Below are 18585 nucleotides of genomic sequence, written 5' to 3' on the forward strand. Positions count from 1 at the left end.
TTTTCAAGTATCCAAAAAGAATGAGTTTAAATACCAAAGAATCACAGCAGGATATGTATAGGAGTAGCAAGAGATCTTTCAATGTAATATTCCAAAAGGTAAAAAATAATGACTTACAACCAAGAATAACTTTCCTTACAAAATTAAATATAATCCTACAGGGGTAGTGAACATTGTTCACAGAAGAGCAAACTTTCAAACATCATTTTCAGGCATTCATCAAGAATGATGAAAAGAACAGAGGTGTAAAATACAGCCACAGAGGAGGAAAGAATTCATAACCAAAGAAAAACTAGAAATCATTATTAATCACAAAATAGAAAATTTTGATTATATCAAATTAAAAAGCTTTTGTAGAAACAAAACTAATATAGACAAAATTAGAAGGGAAACAATAAACTGGGAAAACATTTTTGCAGTCAAAGATTCTGATAAAGGCCTCATTTTCCAAAATATATAGAGAATTGACTCTAATTTATAAGAAATCAAGCCATTTTCAAATTGATAAATGGGCAAAGGATATGACAATTTTCAGATGAAGAAATTGAAATTATTTCTAGCCATATGAAAAGATGCTCCAAGAAATGAAAATTAAGACAACTCTGAGATACCACTACACACCTGTCAGATTGACTAGGATTATAGGAAAAGATAATGCTGAATGTTGGAGGGGATGTGAGAAAATTGGGACACTGATACATTGTTGGTGGAATTGTGAATACATCCAGCCATACTGGAGAACAATTTGGAACTCTGCCCAAAAAGTTATCAAACTGTGCATACCTTTTGATTCAGCAGTGTTACTACTGGGCTTATATAACAAAGAGATTAAGAAGGGAAAGAGACCTGTATGTGCAAATATGTTTGTAGCAGCCTTCTTTGTAGTGGCAGAAACTGGAAACTGATTGGATACTCATCAATTGAAGAATGGCTGAATAAGTTGTGGTATATGAATGTTATGGAATATTATTGTTCTGTAAGAAATGACCAGTAGGATGAATACAGAGAGGCTTGGAGAAACTTACATAAACTGATGCTGGACCGAGAGATCATTATATACTTCAACAGCAATACTATATGGATCTGATGGACATGGCTCTCTTCAACAATGAGATGAACCAAATCAGTTCCATTTGTTCAATAATGAATAGAACCAGCTACACCCAGTGAAAGAACTCTGGGAAACGAGTGTGAACAACTATATAGCATTCCCATTCCCTCTATTTTTGTCTGTCTGCATTTTTGATTTCCTTCACAGGTTAATTGTACATTATTTCAAATTGTACATTATTTGGTCTACTTGCCATCTGGAGGAGGGGGTGGAAGGAAGGAGGGAAAAAATTGGAACAAAAGGTTTTGCAATTGTCAGTGCTGAAAAATTACCCATGCATATATCTTGTAAATAAAAAGCTATAATAAAGAAAAAAATAAAATAAAATACAACCACAGAATCTAGAAAGGATCTTAGAACATAAAGCATAATTTGTAAAAGGTGGAAGGGACCTTAGAAATCATCTAGTCTAATTTTATAGATGGGGAAACTGAGGTTTAGAAATGTGGAGTGTCATGTCCAGAATAATACAAGTGGGAAAGGGCTAAAATTCAAATTCAAGTCTTTTAAGTCTAAAGTTTCCACTATGTTGGAATGTTTATAAGATAATTCAGTTTAGCTTCCTGACACTAAAAAGTAAAGGCAAGTAACTTTGGGCAAGTCATGTCATGTCTAGGAGACTTAGTTTCCTTATATGTTAAATGGGAACATTAATACCCAAATGGAATGTATTTTATAACATTGTTGATATTAAAGTATAGAAATATAAACAACTATAATTATTCAATTTGACAGTAGAATTTTCATATGTGCTTGGGTTAGTAAAGAATCAAGTTTTTACAGGAAACCATGTGTAATATGTGAAGAGTTTAAACACACCCACTTGAGAACCACACTACTTCCTAAAAACCTCTCTTGGGCTGGAGAATGAGCTGGTTATATTCAGACTGAGCTTGTGTTCACTTGAGGAACTTAATCCTGGACAAGTCACTCTTCTTGGCATTTCTGAAGAATAATCCTATCCTAACATTCCTGGTTTGGTATCCTGTAAACCTAAGCTGATTCCATATTCTGAAGCATCTTTGAAGAAATATGCATTTTGTGAATGGTATTGATGCATTTGTTCCTACTCACCCTCAGATTATCCAGTGCTGAGAAATAAGCCAAGCCCTTTGGCTCATATTTCCAACTCCCTCAAAATATTGACTTCTCATAGGAGCACTGAACGTTGGATGCCTTGATGCGAAAAAGAGCAAAGGTAATAGAAACAGAATCTGGTTTTGGGAAGCACAAATGCAGAGACTGAGGAAGGCTGGAAAGCACTAGAATTATAGGTAAGAAAACAAATTCTATCTCAGAAACAAAACACAAGAATGAGGAAATAAGATTTGATGTAGGAAAGAAGAGGAAAATACATTTCTGAGCTATAATGAGGAGTAGAAGGTAGTAAGAAAAAATCTTGTTTGATTGACATTTTTAAGAAAGGAAAATAAAAGTCTTCATTTGCAGATGCTTCCTCTTAGAAGAAAGGAATTTTAGATTCACCAGAAGAGCTTGTTGGTATTGTCATCTAGAGAATAATTTTGTTTTAATTCTATATTTAACAAACAAATAAATTATCATTTCCATATGTAAAGAACAAAAAGATCTGTATATGAAATCACTAATCTCTCTTATCTCCAGCTTGCTTCTTTATATTGAACATATTGTTTTCAAATGTATCTTACTTGTCTATTTCCTCTTAAACTTTATATTTTTCTGTGAATTTTTTAAATGTTTCAATGATACTCTTTCCTTTTTTGATTATCTTGGTTCTCTCCCCCTCCCTCCCTTTACATCATGGAACCTATGAGTCTCTCACTTCTCTGTCAGAAGATAGAGAATGCTTCAATTTCAGTCCTCTAATATTATGATTGGTCATTGCTCTGAACACAGTCAAATATTTCCATTATTTTTTTTTAAGTTTTATTATTGCATAAATAGTTCTCCAGCTCCTGCTGGCGAAACTCTTTTGTTTTTTCTTACAACACAATAACATTATAATTCATTAATATATCACAAGAATGCTCAATCATTTTTCCAATTATGGGACACTCAGTTTAATAAAAATGTACTACAATACATTTGCCATAACAATAAATGCTGCTATCAATGCTTTTGTATATATGAGCTAAATGTCTTTTTGCCTATCTTTAATTTCTCTGGACTAAATGCCTAGTAATAGTATTTTGGGGTCAAAGAATATGCAAACTTTAATCTTTAGAGTGTAATTCCAAATTGCTTTCCAAAATGACTATACCAATTCATAGTTCTACCAACAGTGGTATAGTGTGCCTAATCAACCGCATCTCCCCCTCCCAACAACTGATATTCACACCAATCTAAAAGGTCACAGAAATGTCACAGTTGCTGATTAATACTTCCTTCATTATTAGTGAACTGGGGCAATTTTTTTTCTTTCCTTTTTAAATTTAATTTAATATTTTATTTTACCTAATTACATGTGAAAGCAATTTTAATATTTTTTTCAAATTTTGAGTTCCAAATAATTCTCTCCCTCCTTTCCTTCTGTCTGCCTTTATTGAGAAGGCAAGCAATTTGACATACATTTTATGTGTGTAGTCAGGAGTATTTTTTCCAGAATAGCTATCAATAGATTGGATTCTGACCTTCATTATTATATTTTTGTATTTGTTTTCTAATTTTCAAACATTTATCAAAAAAAAAAAAGTTGTTGTACAGATTATTCCTAATTTGTAATGTTCTGGTTAGCTTTCTGGAGAGCCTTCTGTTCTGGTGAGTTTTTTGGAGGGCCTTCAGACCAGCCTTAGTCTCGGCAGAATAATCACCACAAGAATAGTCAGGGATAAAATCCAAAGTCTTTATTATCTCCTTCATAGTCTGTCTCCTTCTTGGGCTAGCTTTCTGGAGGTCCTCTGGAATGGGTCTTGGTTTCAATAGAGGAATGCAGGAGGCAGGAGAGCCACCATGAGGCTGATCAAAGATGGAATGTCTGTGGCTGACATTGTCCTCTGTTTAAATATATTACAGGTATATTATCATAGGTGTAAATCTTGGAGAATAGGTGTCAAATTGTAGAACTATACTAAGTACTAAGTACTAAGTACATACATGTACATACTAGAGAATCATTCATTATCTTAATTCCACTGAGATAACACCTTCTATCATATTGAACTAGAGAACTATTAAGCACCGTTCTAAACTAGATAACAATTGTCTTATCAATTCCTTGTTTCAAGTATACTTCTCCAGAGTTCTTTCTACACTAATTAAATCATTCTGTTCTAATTGTAATTGCACTGCTTTTGTTTACACAGAAGCTTTCTGATCCTGATATGAGAACTCTAATGGGAGACATCCACCAGATAGTTCATAATATTACACAGGTGCTATATAAGTGTTAGTCCGCTGTTGTTGTACTATTCAGATCTATAGCTCAGGTAAAAGATTGGGGTAGATATATTGATTTTTGAATTGTCTGAATAGGGATGATAATTATCATGAGAACTGATAATATCTCCAGAGAAGAAAATTTACAGAAAGGATGGAAGAAAGTCCAGGACAGACTCTATGGATGTGCTCTTACTTAGTAGTAGTAAGTAAGTAAGTAGTAGTAAGGAAGAAGAGAATCTATTAAAAGGGACAGAAAATGAACACTTTATAATGGTTTAATGAGAACCCAGATGAAAGCAAAGGGGAAAAAAAGCATGTGCAGGAAGAGGTCAAAAAAAATTAAGTTTTTATTTGTGCAAAATACTGTATTAAGCACTGGGAAAACAAATAGAAAAATAAGGCAATCCTGACTCTCAAGGAATTTACATTTTAATGGGGGAAGAAAGATATATGGAAAGCTTCAGCTACAAGGCAGATGAAAAGTCTATTGTCCTTATTGGACAACTACAAAATATATGCCTTTTCTTTGATGAGCTTTCCACTAATAAAATCATCTCAATTTCTGATGTTGAACCATTTGACAGTGCAAAAAACTTTAGTGATAAGAACTCTCTTTTCTGTGTTTTCAGTAATTATGCTGTCACATATGCAGGGTGAGTTATCAGGCTGCATTTCCACAAAGGTTGCTGTAAGATAATTGCTGTAAGAAGTTCTGCTTTGCTATTTCCAAGGCTCTTGGTTTCAGGGTTATGGGATCAGAGTCTAAGGGGAAACAATGGTCAAGGTAGTGGTGGTATACGTTTGCTTTGTATATGCTGCCTCTAGATTCTCTCTCACAGAGGTTTGAGGTTTCATCTGAGCTGGCCTACTAGCCCTGTAGCTGGTCCTTTCTCCATGGAAATGAGTTCCCTGCATGATAGCTATGAGAGCTAAACTGAAAGTGAAATTTGTACATGAAGAATGTTGCCACTCCCAGGATCCTTATTCTAACTCACCTATAATGACAGCTAGTCAAGCAATTAAATGTAAAAAAAAGGCATTTACTTTAGTGATTGAGGTCATTAATAATTTCAAAGAGACCAGTTTCAATCTAAGACTAGAGTTGCAAACCAGCTTGCAAGGGAAAGAGGAGTTAGTGGGAAGTAAGGTAGGTGAGTATTGAGTATTGGGTGACAGTCTTTTCTGAGAGTTTGGTAGCTAAAGGAAAAAGCTATAAAAATCAATTATTGGTAAGTTCATTGTGCATAAATAAGGAGGTTTTTCTTTTCTTTTCTTTTAAAGAATGAGGGGGAAGAGGCTTTAGGGAAGGAGCCAATGGATAAGAAAAACTTGAAGATGAAGTAAAGAGAAAGAATGTTCAACAGCACAAAAAATTATGTGCAAGCTCTGTGATCCAAACTGGGAATACAGAAATAGAAACAGTTAGAATCTGATATTAAAGAACTTACAGTCTTATGCAAATAAGTCTGATATAAGGAAGAGTGAGTTAGATGCAAAGAAAAGGTTTAAAAAAATGTGAACTGTGTGTGTATAGAAATCTGATTGGGCCTTGTAAGAAATAAATATAAATAAGAAACAGATACTAAATACCTCTGTGACATGAGAGAAAGGCATATAAACAAATTTTTAAAAAATCAAGAGAAAGCAGAACCAGATCAGAGAATTGACAGTGTAATTTGGCTGGAATATAGATTATGTGAAGAGGATTAGCTCAATAAAAGATGTAGTAAACATGTAGTATATGTAAATTATTTAAACTCCATACTTGATGTCCCAATGACACTCTCTTACAAAATGGTTAGGAGTACAGAGCAAGGCTATGATTCTGCTCCGGGCTCTAAAGATAACACCAGGCATTAGGAGAATCTTCCTAATGTTATAATTCACAAGCCTTCATCCAGTATATTCACATTATTATTAGTCATGTTACCATCTTCCCACTAGCATTTACCAGTTAGTATTTCTCCAATATCATTTAATCAGTGACTACAACAATATATTTTGACCATTTATTTCTTCTTTGTATCAGTTAATAATTAATATTGATTAGCATTTATAAAGGGAATTTACTGAGAAGACATAGGAGAAATACTAAAACTTCTCCCCAAACCAGGGTACAACATTCCATTCTTTCATTTTGGGGAGAATTAACTCAAAGTGGTAACTATCAAATATTCACCCTTATAAAGTTCAGTTCTGGGTAAGGCCTCAGTCATGTGTTGTATGAGTTACTCCTTGACTTCTAGAACATAGAATTCATCTGCTGGATTGATTCACTTATGGAAGCAGGTCATCCCATAGGGTTAGAACTTATTAGGTTTCGGTGCTATGGACACCCATTACTGGATCTTTGGTGGTTTGTCTGAGCTTTTGAAGCCTGCACCTTATTCCATTCATTTCTACTATTCATTCATTTATTTCACAATAGAAAAATAAATAAATATAGGTGCTTTATGAGGAAATAAGGCAGTTAGCCGTATCTGTTGCCTCTTTCTCTACCTAGAGGCTTAAAGCACTATTTTTTATTCACTTAAAAGCCACCAGAGGGAGAAAAGGAAAAAGAGTGATAGTGACACAGGCAGAGACAGAGAGTACTTTTGTCTGTGCCTTTGGATATACATTTAATTCTGGCTCACTAGCCTATTAAAGAGCTGCCATCGTGCAATAAGCAGGTAGGAAACAGTCCCAAGGTCTGTGTGGAATACAGGAGGCAGAGCCTCATTCTTATTTCATTCATTTCCAGAAACAGGCTTACCAGATAGCTATGGATGATTAATAATAGCAAGCAGAGAATCTTGTGTATGTCTGCCTTTACAAACATAGGATCTTAGGACCTAGAACTGGAAAAAACTTTACAGATTGTCTAGTACAATTTTTTATTTTAATTGCTGAAGAATCTGAAGTCTAGAGAAAGGAAGCAACTTGTCAAAGTCATGCAGATAGAATTTAATGAAATCTAAACTAGACCCAAGTCTTCGGATTCAAAATCCAGTGCAATTATCTGCAATTTTTCAATGTGTCAACACTTTAAATAAATTAAGGAATTACTTTGGAACTTTGAATTTTCACTTTATATGGCAATAATAATTTATCTTTATAGAGGTTTGTAGTTTCCAACACAGTTAACAGATATTTTATCTGATTCTCATAACTCTGATGAAATAAAACACTGAAAAGTTATATCTTCTCAGGGTCGCATAGCTACTGAGAGGCTGAGCAAGAGCTTAGCTTCCATGACAGTATTTATTTATCACATGATTTACATTGGTAATATATCATATACATATATGATTGAATAGAGGCTTCACATTTTTAATGATATGCTAAATTCTGGAATATATGGAGTTAATTTTTATATTTTACCTATTTTACTTGACTCTTTTTCAAAGACTATAAATAATATTACTATATCTTTAAGAGTCAAGTAGAATGTATTGAAAAAAAAGTTTGTTCTAGAAATTGGATATCAGTTTTTAAAAAAGTCTTGTTATAATATTGTATTCCTAGGTTATCAGGGAGATTTTATGTGTTTATCTGTTATCAATAAGGAATCTATGGAGAAAAAAAGAAAGTAAAAAAGTGATAAATCTTTTACCTCAGATCTATTTAATATTATTTATTTAAAAAAACATTATAGAGAGAATTCTATAGAGACTGTAAGGACCTAGCAAATACAGTCTATTTTGGAATTCTTTTTTCTCCTTTGATAAGTAAAGCAAGAACAAAGAAAAAGGACTAATGTGCCTTATTTTCTGAGATATATCTAACTCTTAAGGATAAATATGAGAATTCAAAATTATTTTAATCAGCAACAAGAATGAGTTAATTAGTTTCAGACAAATGAAGAGGAGTCACATATTATTTTAAAGATTTAAGATGACTGGTTCTGAACTTTCATTTGGCAAAGTATTGTAAATGTATATTTATATTTACACACACCTTTGTGTTTATTATTTCATTTGTTAATGAATATGTTTGGGATTTCAATATTTATAAAAATATGTAATATCTATAAAAATCTATTTATTAGTCACTTACTACAGGTCATACACTGTGCTAAGCAATACAGATATAAAGAATAAAACAATTCCTACTTGCATTCTAATGAGGGAGTTACATGTATATATGTTTGTATATATATAGATAAAGGAAAAACATAAATATAAATTGGATAAATACAAACCAAAAAATACCTGGATAATTACAAAACCAAAAAGACACTAACAATTTCATGGATGGAGAAAGACTTCATGTTTGAACTGCATATTAAAGAAAAAGAGAGACTCTATGCAGTGATGGTAAGAAGGAAAAATATTATAAAAATGGGAATCTGTCAGAGCAAAGGCTGAGACTGGCCAATTTGACTAGATAACAGTGCAGGAGGGGGAGTGAAATCCAATGAAGTTGAAAAGAAGGTTGGAGCCATGTTTTAAGTAGAAGAGTTTTCATTTTATCCTAGTTGAAACAGAAAATGTCCACAGCTTATTTAGCAGAGGAGCCACATAGTCAGATCTACACTTAAGACTGTAAATGCAGATATAAGAGAGGGGAACACTTCAGGGAAAGAGAAGTGTTTGCTTTTGGGGGGGTTTGGTTTTTTTAACTATATCAATTTACTAGAGACAAAGAGGTTCTTTCATTTAGTGAGATAAATATTCTCTGGTATGGGAAGTTAAATTCAATAAGAAAATTATTAATTCATATTTTATTGTCTTCCCAAAGCATCAAGGGAAAAATGGGTCTGGATTGTCTTATGCAAGTGATTCAACAGTGTGGATAGGGAGAAAGATGTGAGCAAACTGGGAGTGCAGCAGAGATGAGGGAATGAGGAGAGAAAACTACACACAAAGGGCAGGACAAAGGAAGTAGTGGAATGGAGAAGGAGAAAGAGGAAATAACGACTTCACACCCCCAATCATGCTGCTGCTACTACTACTACTACTGCTGCTCCTCCTCCTCCTTCCTTCCTCCCTTTTTCTCCTCCTTCTCCTCCTTCCTTCTTCTTTTCTTCCTCCTCCTTCTCCTCTTCCTTCTCCTCCTCTTCCTCTTCCTCCTTCTCCTTCTCCTTCCTTCTTCTCCTTTCTTCTTCTTCCTTCTCCTCTTCTTTCTTCTTCTTTTTCTTCTTTTTCTTCCTTTTTTTCTTCTTCTCTCCTTCTCAAGCTACACTGGCTCTCAGGTAAATACCTTTTACCAAATGTAGGGTCAGTCTATTAAGAAGAACTCTGACAAGCACCTTTCCAGCAATGACTAAGACAGAGACACTCTTGTGGTTGTCACAAAACAATCTATTCACTTTACCTTTATAAAGATGGACAACTGAGGCATCTTTGAAATCCTGGGCTATAACTTCTCTTGTCATATAATCTGGAACATTTCAGTCAGTTTTATATGAGCAATTGATCTTGTAAATCTCATCTGGAATAAAATCTCATGAAAGTAGCCTGATGACATTCAAAAACAATGCATAGACCATTGAGCCTTGTCAGGAGACTTAAGTTTAAATCCAATCTCATTTCTCACTAGCCGTATGATCTTGGACAATTTATTTAAATTCTGTTTGCCTCAATTTCTTTAACCACAAAATGAGAATAATAATAACACCTATTTTGTAGATTTATCGTGAGAATTAAGTAAGATAATATTTATAAAGCATGTAACACAATGCTTGGCATAAAGCAATACTATATAAAGGCTTATTTTGTATATATACTTTATATAGTGAAAATAATTCTGGAGTCAGAGTCAAGATTGTGGAGAGTAGATAGGATTTTGCCTAAGCTCTTCCTGGCTTCTCTCAGAATCAACACTACATAAATAAGCTTTTGAACAGATTTTTGATTCACAGAAGCCACAAACTTTTGGAATATAATCATTTTCCAGGTTAAGATATTTTGAAAAGACTTTAGGGAAGGTTTATCTCAATTGGGCAAATGGGAATGCAGTATGGGGAGGCCTGGCATGGGGAGGCCTAGTCCAGGGACTCTAGTAGGAAGCTCTTAGCCAAAATACATCAGTGTTGGTTATTCTGTCCTGGTTCAGAAGGCCAGTAGATTAGTATACCAGTTGTGAAACATCAAAAAACTATAGAAGGTAAATTGGGGAGCCCCTGAACCCCAGCATAACAGGCAGGACTTAGCCAGGCTCATCCAGTGCAGGGAGAAAGCCTGCAGCACCACTAGCCCTAGTGCAGTCAGTGAGAAGCCCCTGTCCCCCTGCAAAAGAAACTTGGGATAATCTCCCTTGTGCCCTAAAAGCAGAACTCAACTTTACAAAATGAGCAAAAAAAGCTAAAAGAACCTTTACTATAGAAAGAAAGCTATTATAGAGATAGAGAAGATCAGAACACAAACCCCAAAAGTGGACAACAAAGGAAAAATGCCTTCAGATGAAGATTCAAAGGGAATATGAATTGATCTCTATCTCAAAAGGCTCTCTTGGGAAAGTTCAAAAATGATCTCAAAAAAGAGATAGAAAATGGGGAAAAGAAATAAGAGCTATGCAGGAGAATTTTGAAAGTTTGTGGGGAGAAGCCAACAGCTTGTAAAAGGAAGTACAGAAATTGACTGAAGAAAATAATTTCTTAAAAAAATAAATTTGGCAAAATGGAAAAAAATATACTGAAGAAAACAACTTCTTAAAAAAATCAATTAGGCAAAATGGAAAAAGAAAACAACTTCTTAAAAAAGGGAGTTGGCTAAATGGGGAAGAAAATCCATTGAACAAAACAACTTCTTTAAAAGTACAATTGGCCAAATTCAAAAGGAAGTTTAAAAAAGCTAAATAAAGAAAATAATTCAATAAAAATTATAATTAGACAAGTCGAAGTGAATGACCCAATGAAACATCAAAGATTAGTCAAATAAAACCAACAAAAAAAAATTTTAATAGAATAAAATGTAAAATACCTCATTGGAAAAGCTACTGACCTGGAAAATAGATCCAGAAGAGTCAATCTAAGAATTATTGAACTACCTGAAAGTCATGATGAAAAAAAAGAGCCTGGAAAACATTTTTCCTTCTTTTTTTTTTAATTTTATATTTTAATAGTTTTTATTTACCAAATATATGCAAGGGTAATTTTACAACATTGACAATTGCCAAACCTTTTGTTCTAATTTTTACCTTCCTTCCCCCCGCGAGATGGCAGGTTGACCAATACATGTTAAATATGATAGAGTATAAATTAAATATAATATATGTATACATGTCCAAACAGTTGTTTTGCTGTACAAAAAGAATAGGACTTTGAAATAGTATACAATTAGCCTGTGAAGGAAATCCAAAATGCAGGCCAATAAAAATAGAGGGGTTGGGAATTCTATGTAGTAGTTCATAATCGTCTCCTAGAGTTTTTTTGTTGGGTGTAGCTGGTTCAGCTCATTATTGCTCTATTGGAACTGATTTGGTTCATCTCATTGTTGAAAATGGCCTCATCCATCAGAATTGATCATCATATAGTATTGTTGTTGAGGTATACAACCATTTCCTGGTCATTTCACTCAGCATCAGTTCATGTAAGTCTCTCCAGGCCTTTCTGAAATCATCCTGTTGGTCATTTCTTACAGAACAATATTCCATAATGTTCATATACCACAATTTATTCAGTCAGTCTCCAATTGATAGGCATCCAGGTAGTTTCCAGTTTCTGGCCACCACAAAGAGGGCTGCCACAAACATTCTTGCACATACAGGTCCCTTTCCCTTCTTTAAGATCTCTTTGGGATACAAGCCCTACTGGGCAACACTGCTAGGTCAAAGGGTATGCACAGTTTGATAACTCTTTGAGCATAGTTCCAAATTGCTCTCCAGAATGGTTGGATGTATTCACAATTCCACCAACAATGTATCAGTGTCCCTGTTTTCCCACATCCCCTCCAACATTCTGCATTACCTTTCCCTGTCATTTTAGCCAATCTGACAGGTGTGTAGTGGTATCTCAGAGTTGTCTTAATTTGCATTTCTCTGATTAATAATGACTTGGAGCAAATTTTCATATGACTAGAAATAGTTTCAATTTCTTCATCCGAGAATTGTCTGTTATATCCTTTGACCATTTATCAATTGGAGATTGGCTTGATTTCTTATAAATTAGAATCAATTCTCTATATATTTTGGAAATGAGGCTTTTATCTGAACCTTTGACTGTAAAACTGTTGGAAAACATTTTTCAAGAGATCATCAAAGAAAATTGACTTGATATTCTAGGATTAAAGGGTAAAATAATCATTGAAAAAATCTATTAATTACCTTCTAAAAATGACCCCAAAATGAAGACTCCAAGGAATTTTGTAGCTAGATCCTAGAATTATTAGATCAAGGAGAAAATACTGCAGGCAGCCAAAAAGAAACAATTCAGATATTGAGGAGCCAAATCAGGATAATCCAGGACCTAGAAACTTCCACTTCAAAGAATCAAAGGGCTTGGAATATGATATTCCAGAAGACAAAACTAAACATTATTTTTCAGGAGGAAAGGTGGGCATTCAATTAAATGACGATTTTTCAATCATTTCTGATGAAAAGACCACAGCTAAATAGAAAATTTGATCTTCAAATACAAAACTCTAGAAAATAATAAAAATGTAAACAAAAGGAAAAATATGTTTTTTAAAGATTAAAATGTTTACATCCCTATAAGGGAAGATGATATGTATAATCCTTGAGAGCCGTATCTTTGTCAGGGCAGTTAGAAGGGATATACTTAGAAGGCGTAGATATAAATTGATTTTAATGTGATGATATAAAAAAGAAATTAGGTGTAATATTAATCAAATTACCAAGAAATTACTTTATAGAGCTGGAAAAATAATAACAAAATATATGGAAGATCTTAATTTTTAAAAATTGTAAAGCTATGTGGCCTCACTGTTCCAGACTTAAAACTATATTATAAAATGGCAGTCATCGAAACCATTTGTTAGTGGATAAAAAACAGAGCAGTAGATCAGTGAAATAGGTTAGACTTACAAGGCATAATAGTCAATAACTATAGTAATCTATTGTTTGATAAACCCTAGTTTCTGGGATAAGAACTCACTATTTGACAAAAATTGCTAGGAAAAACTAGAAAATAGTATGGTAGAAACTAAGCATTGTTCAACTATTCACACCAAGATAATGTCAAAATGGGGTCATCATTTAGACATAAAGGGAGATACAGTAAAAAAAAAAAAAATTAGGAGAAAAAGACATAATCTACCTCTCAGGTCTGTGGAGACCTGACATAAATTGCTCAATTTATGACCAAAGAAGAACTAGAGAACATTGTGAAATGCAAAATGGATAATTCTAATTATATTATATTACATTAAAAAAGGGTTTGCACAAACAAAACCAATGCAGCCAAGATTAGACGGGAAACAGAAACCTTGGAAACAGTCTTTACAGGTAGTGTTTCTGATAAAGGTCTCATTTATAAAATATAGTCATTCCCCAGTTGATATGAAAGATATGAACAATTTCAGATGAAAAAATTAAAGCCATTTTCTAGTCATATGAAAAAATACTTTAAATCACTATTGATGAGAGAAATGCAAATTAAGACAACTCTGAAGTACCATCTCACACCTCTCAGATTAGCTAAGATGATAGGAAAAGATAATGAATGATAAATGTTGGAGGAGAAGTGGAAAAACTGGGACACTAAAATGCACTGTTGGTGAAGTTGTGAAATGATCCAACCATTCTGAAGAGGAATTTAGAACTATGTCCAAAGAAGGCCTATCAAACTTTAGTCATACCCTTTGATCCAGCAATGTCATTACTGGATTTATATTCCAAAGAGATCATAAAAGATGGAAAAGGACCCAAATGTACAAAAATGTTTGTAGCAGTACTTTTTGTAGTGGCTAAAAACTGAAAATTTAATGGATGTACATCTGTTGGAGAATGGCTGAATAAGCTATGGTATATGAATATGATGGAATATTGTTGTTCTATAATGAATGATGAGCAGGCTGATGTCTGAAAAGCCTAGAAAGACTTAGATGAACTGATGCTGAGTGAAGTGAGCAGAACCAAGAGAACATTTACACAGTAACAACAAGATTATGTCACGATCAACTTTTTAACAGGCAATTCCAATAGACTTGGGATGGAAAATTCCACTTGCTTCCAGAGAGAAAACTATGAAGACTGAATGTGGATCAATGCATAGTATTTTCACCTTTTTGTCATTGTTGTTTGTTTGTTTGGGTTTTTTTCATGTTTTTTTCCCCTTTTGTTGTGATTTTCTTTGCACAGCATGACAAATATGGAACTATGTTCAGAAACATGTTTAACCTATATCAAATTGCTTGCTATCTTGTGGAGGAGAGAGGGAGGGAGGGAAGGAGAAAAATTTGAAACACAAGGTTTTACAAAGATGAATGTTGAAAAGTATCTTTGTAAATTTTGGAAAAATAAAATACTATCAAAAAAATTTTAAATACACACACACACAAAAAAAAAGAATCCTGGATTGGAGTCAGAAAAGGGAGTTTCAAGTATCATTTTCCACTTACTATCTGTGTGGCAAATCATTTCTCTCTCTAAACCTTAGTTACTAGCTTATCAATCACCTGCATTTTCAAGAGTTTGCAAAGATGATTTTATCATAGCAATATACATTCTTTGTAGTGAATTTTTACAAATGATTATTTTTGTTTTTCTCCAACAGAAAATATAAACACAGGGAAAGCCACTGATCTGAAATTCCTACTATCCTACATGGCTTCATCCAACTCCTCACAGAACTGTCCCTTTGTGTCTTCTGAAGAAAGCAAGATATTCCTGATTGTGATGTATAGTAGCATCTGTGTGCTAGGTCTTCCCACAAATTGTTTCACTGCCTGGTTCTCCCTCTTGCAGGTGCTACAGGGGAATGTGTTGGCCATATACCTCTTCTGCTTGGCTATTTGTGAATTGCTCTATGTGGCAACTTTACCCTTCTGGATTGTTTATATCAGGAATGATCATGTATGGACAATGGATTTTCAGACCTGTAACATAATTGCATTTGTATTTTTCTGTAATATCTATGTCAGCATTTTACTTTTGTGTTGCATTTCTTGTGATCGTTTCATTGCTGTGACGTATGCTTTGGAATCTAGAGGGTACAGACAACTAAAAACAGCTGTGTTCATTTCGATAGCAATCTTTTTAATTGTGGGAATAGTTCACTATCCAGTTTTTGAAATGAAAGAAAATATAACTTGTTTTGAAGCCTCTACAATGGATAGTAAGATAGCTAGTTTTCACTTCTTTCGCTTTTTAGTAGGATTTACTATCCCATTTTCCATCATCATTTTCACAAACTACAAGATCTTCAAGAACATCAAAACCAGCACAACTTTGAATGCATGCCAGAAAGCCAAGGTAAAGAACTTGGCTATTTCTATAGTTCTGACTTTCCTGATCTGTTTTGCTCCCTATCATTTGGTACTTCTTGTTAAAGCTTCAGCCTTTTCCTACTATAAAGGTGAAGCAAAGAAAGTGTGTGCTTTGGAAACCAAGATGAATATGATATCAATGGTATTCCTAGGCCTGTGCACTTTCAACAGCATAGCAAACCCTATCATCTATGTGCTAGCCAGTGACAGTTGCAGAAATGAATTGTCTCGTGTTAACAAAGGATGGAAACAATGGTCCACAAAGACTGATAGCATCAACCTAAAGTGTTCAAAGTAAATGGAATAGTTAACACCAGAACCTGTAATGTGCTATCTTCTTTTTTTCTATCCCAAATTCTGTAGTGGTGCACCCAAAATTCAGTGACAGTTTATATTTTTAAAAAAGAGAGAGATTTTAACAATGCATATTACATTTTCCCCAAAGTACCTAAAGAACTGCGTTCTTTAGAATATTGTGGCTTTTGCAGTCTACAATATCTGCAAAAGTCAGTTATTGCAATAGACTTCTATGAGGTACCAAAGTATGTGGGACAGGTCGAATGCAAGACCCCATTCCCAATTAACTAATCAGTGACATCATCAGGTACAACAAGAAAGCATTTATTTAATCCCTGGAAGCCATCCCAACTCCACCATGTGCTCCTGGAATCTAACCAGCTTCCGGCTTATCCAGGGTTTAAAAGCAAAAGACTGGAGTCTTCTCATTGGATAGACTAAAAGGGCATAATTATTGTTGATCAATGATCACCAAAGTTGACTGCCTCCCACTTCCTGCCACTTCTGTATCTCCAGGTTCAAAGTTCATTCCTCCAGAAATCAAATGATTTCCCCAAGGTCCCAGTTCTGGGAACAGGGATCATGTGACTCAGTACTGAGAAATACTTCATCCAATCAGTCCCATTCAAAGGGAAAGTTACCATGAGCAAAGAGTAAGCTTTTCATATGAGAAGGTCTTAAAAGTTATGATTAGAGAACACTCCACACAAAAACAATATGAACAAAAGTGTTAAACTGGAAACCCATGTGTGGGCAAAGGCAAAAAATCAGGCTTTGCTTCCATCTCAGCCCAAGATTCCCTTCCCAAGGATTTTATCATGAAGGGGCAATGGTAGAAATAGGGCAGCAACAATAGCAAGGTTTCAGGAACAAGTGTGAATGGGAAAAAAGAAGAGAGACTCCTTTGAGATGCTTAGAGAACAAGAAGAATGTGACATCTTTAAGATGCTGTAAATTGTGCCATGTCAAACCTTCACTGACCTCTACATGTATTTACAGAGTGGGTAATCAATTAGTATTCACAATAATGATTTCATTTATTGTAAGTACTTTTAATTCAATAAATAAATTAATAATAAATTAATTCAATTAGTCTTTTTAATGCCTTTACAACACAATGCTAGAAAAAGATACATAATCCCTCCTCTAGTTTCTCAAATTCTGGCTGAAGATAAAACACAATTAATAATAATACTCAACATAGCATCATCAATGCTTTTGACAAGTACAGAACAAAATGGGTAGGTTAATGATAAATGAAGGGCAGCAAGAGTGATAAGGCTTCCTAGAAGAGGTGGCATTTGAAGTTTAAAATCTAAGTAGAGATTCAGTCAATAAAAAGAAGGAAAGAAGAAATAGTATAAAGAAAGCACAAAACAGGAAAATGCAAGGCTTGTTGGCAATGTTTAAAGACACTGCTAGCAATAGTTATCTACTGTTTTCCTTCCTATTGCCAGCACCCTAGTTCACATTTTACTTGGGTTATCACAGTAACTGAGCTGCCAAAAAGTCCCTCCTCTCTCTTTTTCTCATCTATCCCATATTTCCAGAGTCATCTTTTAAATGCACAACTCTTGTCACATTACTTCCTAGATCAGAAATCTTCAGTGGCTAGCCACTGCTTATTAAATAAAATCCAGATTCCTTAGCCCAGTGTTAGGATTCTTATAAGATGCTAAGTCACTGGAATGAATAGAGACAATAATTATCTAATTTAGCATGGTTCAGTATGATTGATCTGACCCTACAAGGAGATGTTATGGGCCAGAACTTGAAACAAGGTACTGAATGGAATTGAGGAGACAATGGTTAAATCTAATTTAGCATTGATTTAATCCTACAACAAATAATGGTTTCCTAGTGATGAAATGATTGGTGTGTACTCAGTGGGCAATATATAAGCAGGAAGCTCTCAGGGCCAAGCAGAACTTCGGGAAAACTTCAGAGGACTGTGGGAAAACTTCGGGAGAGGACTTCGGGAGATTCAGAGTCAAGATTCATTCCCATTCCACCTTTGTGCTGGCTAGAGACATTGGGAAGACGAGAGGCTGGCAGACACAAAGGACTAGCAGCAAGAGCTCTCGGGAACCAAGGAGAAGAAGGCCTCCAGAAAACTAGCCGAGCCCCAAGTGAAGGAGATAAGATTTTGAAAGAGATTTGGGCTTTAACTCCTGGCTGTATTTGGGATTATTGAACTGAACTGAAACTAAGGCTGCTTCCAGAAGTTCCCCAAGAAACCTGCCCCCAGAGAAGAATTACAATTTAGAGAAAAGAATACTACAGATAGATAATTCTCAATTACAATCTTTGAAAGTTTGGGAAATTACTAATGTAGTTAAGTTGTTCATCCTTTGTTTTTAAAAAGAACAATGGCATCTTGACAAGCTTGTGAATTGCATTTAAGTGAGGCAGAGACTTTAGAGTTGCTTATCTTGCTCTTTCTTCCACAGT

At 34.4% G+C, this 18585-nt stretch overlaps 1 protein-coding gene across 2 annotated transcripts; it reads left to right on the plus strand.

The window, feature by feature from the left end:
* The first annotated feature begins 1997 nt into the window (after positions 1-1997).
* Positions 1998-17146, plus strand: GPR132 (G protein-coupled receptor 132). Of its 2 annotated transcripts, none has more exons than XM_074285127.1 (2): positions 1998-2385; positions 15126-17146. In XM_074285127.1, exon 2 carries the CDS (start codon positions 15176-15178, stop codon positions 16133-16135), a length of 960 nt encoding a protein of 319 aa, XP_074141228.1. In that variant the 5' UTR covers positions 1998-2385; positions 15126-15175; the 3' UTR covers positions 16136-17146. The 2 variants fall into 2 exon arrangements, with proteins under 2 accessions (XP_074141228.1, XP_074141229.1); XM_074285128.1 differs by having other exon boundaries at positions 1998-2309.
* Positions 17147-18585: the final 1439 nt, after the last annotated feature.

The sequence above is a fragment of the Sminthopsis crassicaudata genome, chromosome 2, assembly GCF_048593235.1.
Source record: "Sminthopsis crassicaudata isolate SCR6 chromosome 2, ASM4859323v1, whole genome shotgun sequence".
In the NCBI taxonomy this organism is placed as follows: Eukaryota; Metazoa; Chordata; class Mammalia; order Dasyuromorphia; family Dasyuridae; genus Sminthopsis; species Sminthopsis crassicaudata.

Coding starts and splice junctions, on each gene's coding strand:
- GPR132 (XM_074285127.1), top strand. CDS start 15,176: ATGGCTTCATCCAACTCCTCACAGAACTGTCCCTTTGTGTCTTCTGAA.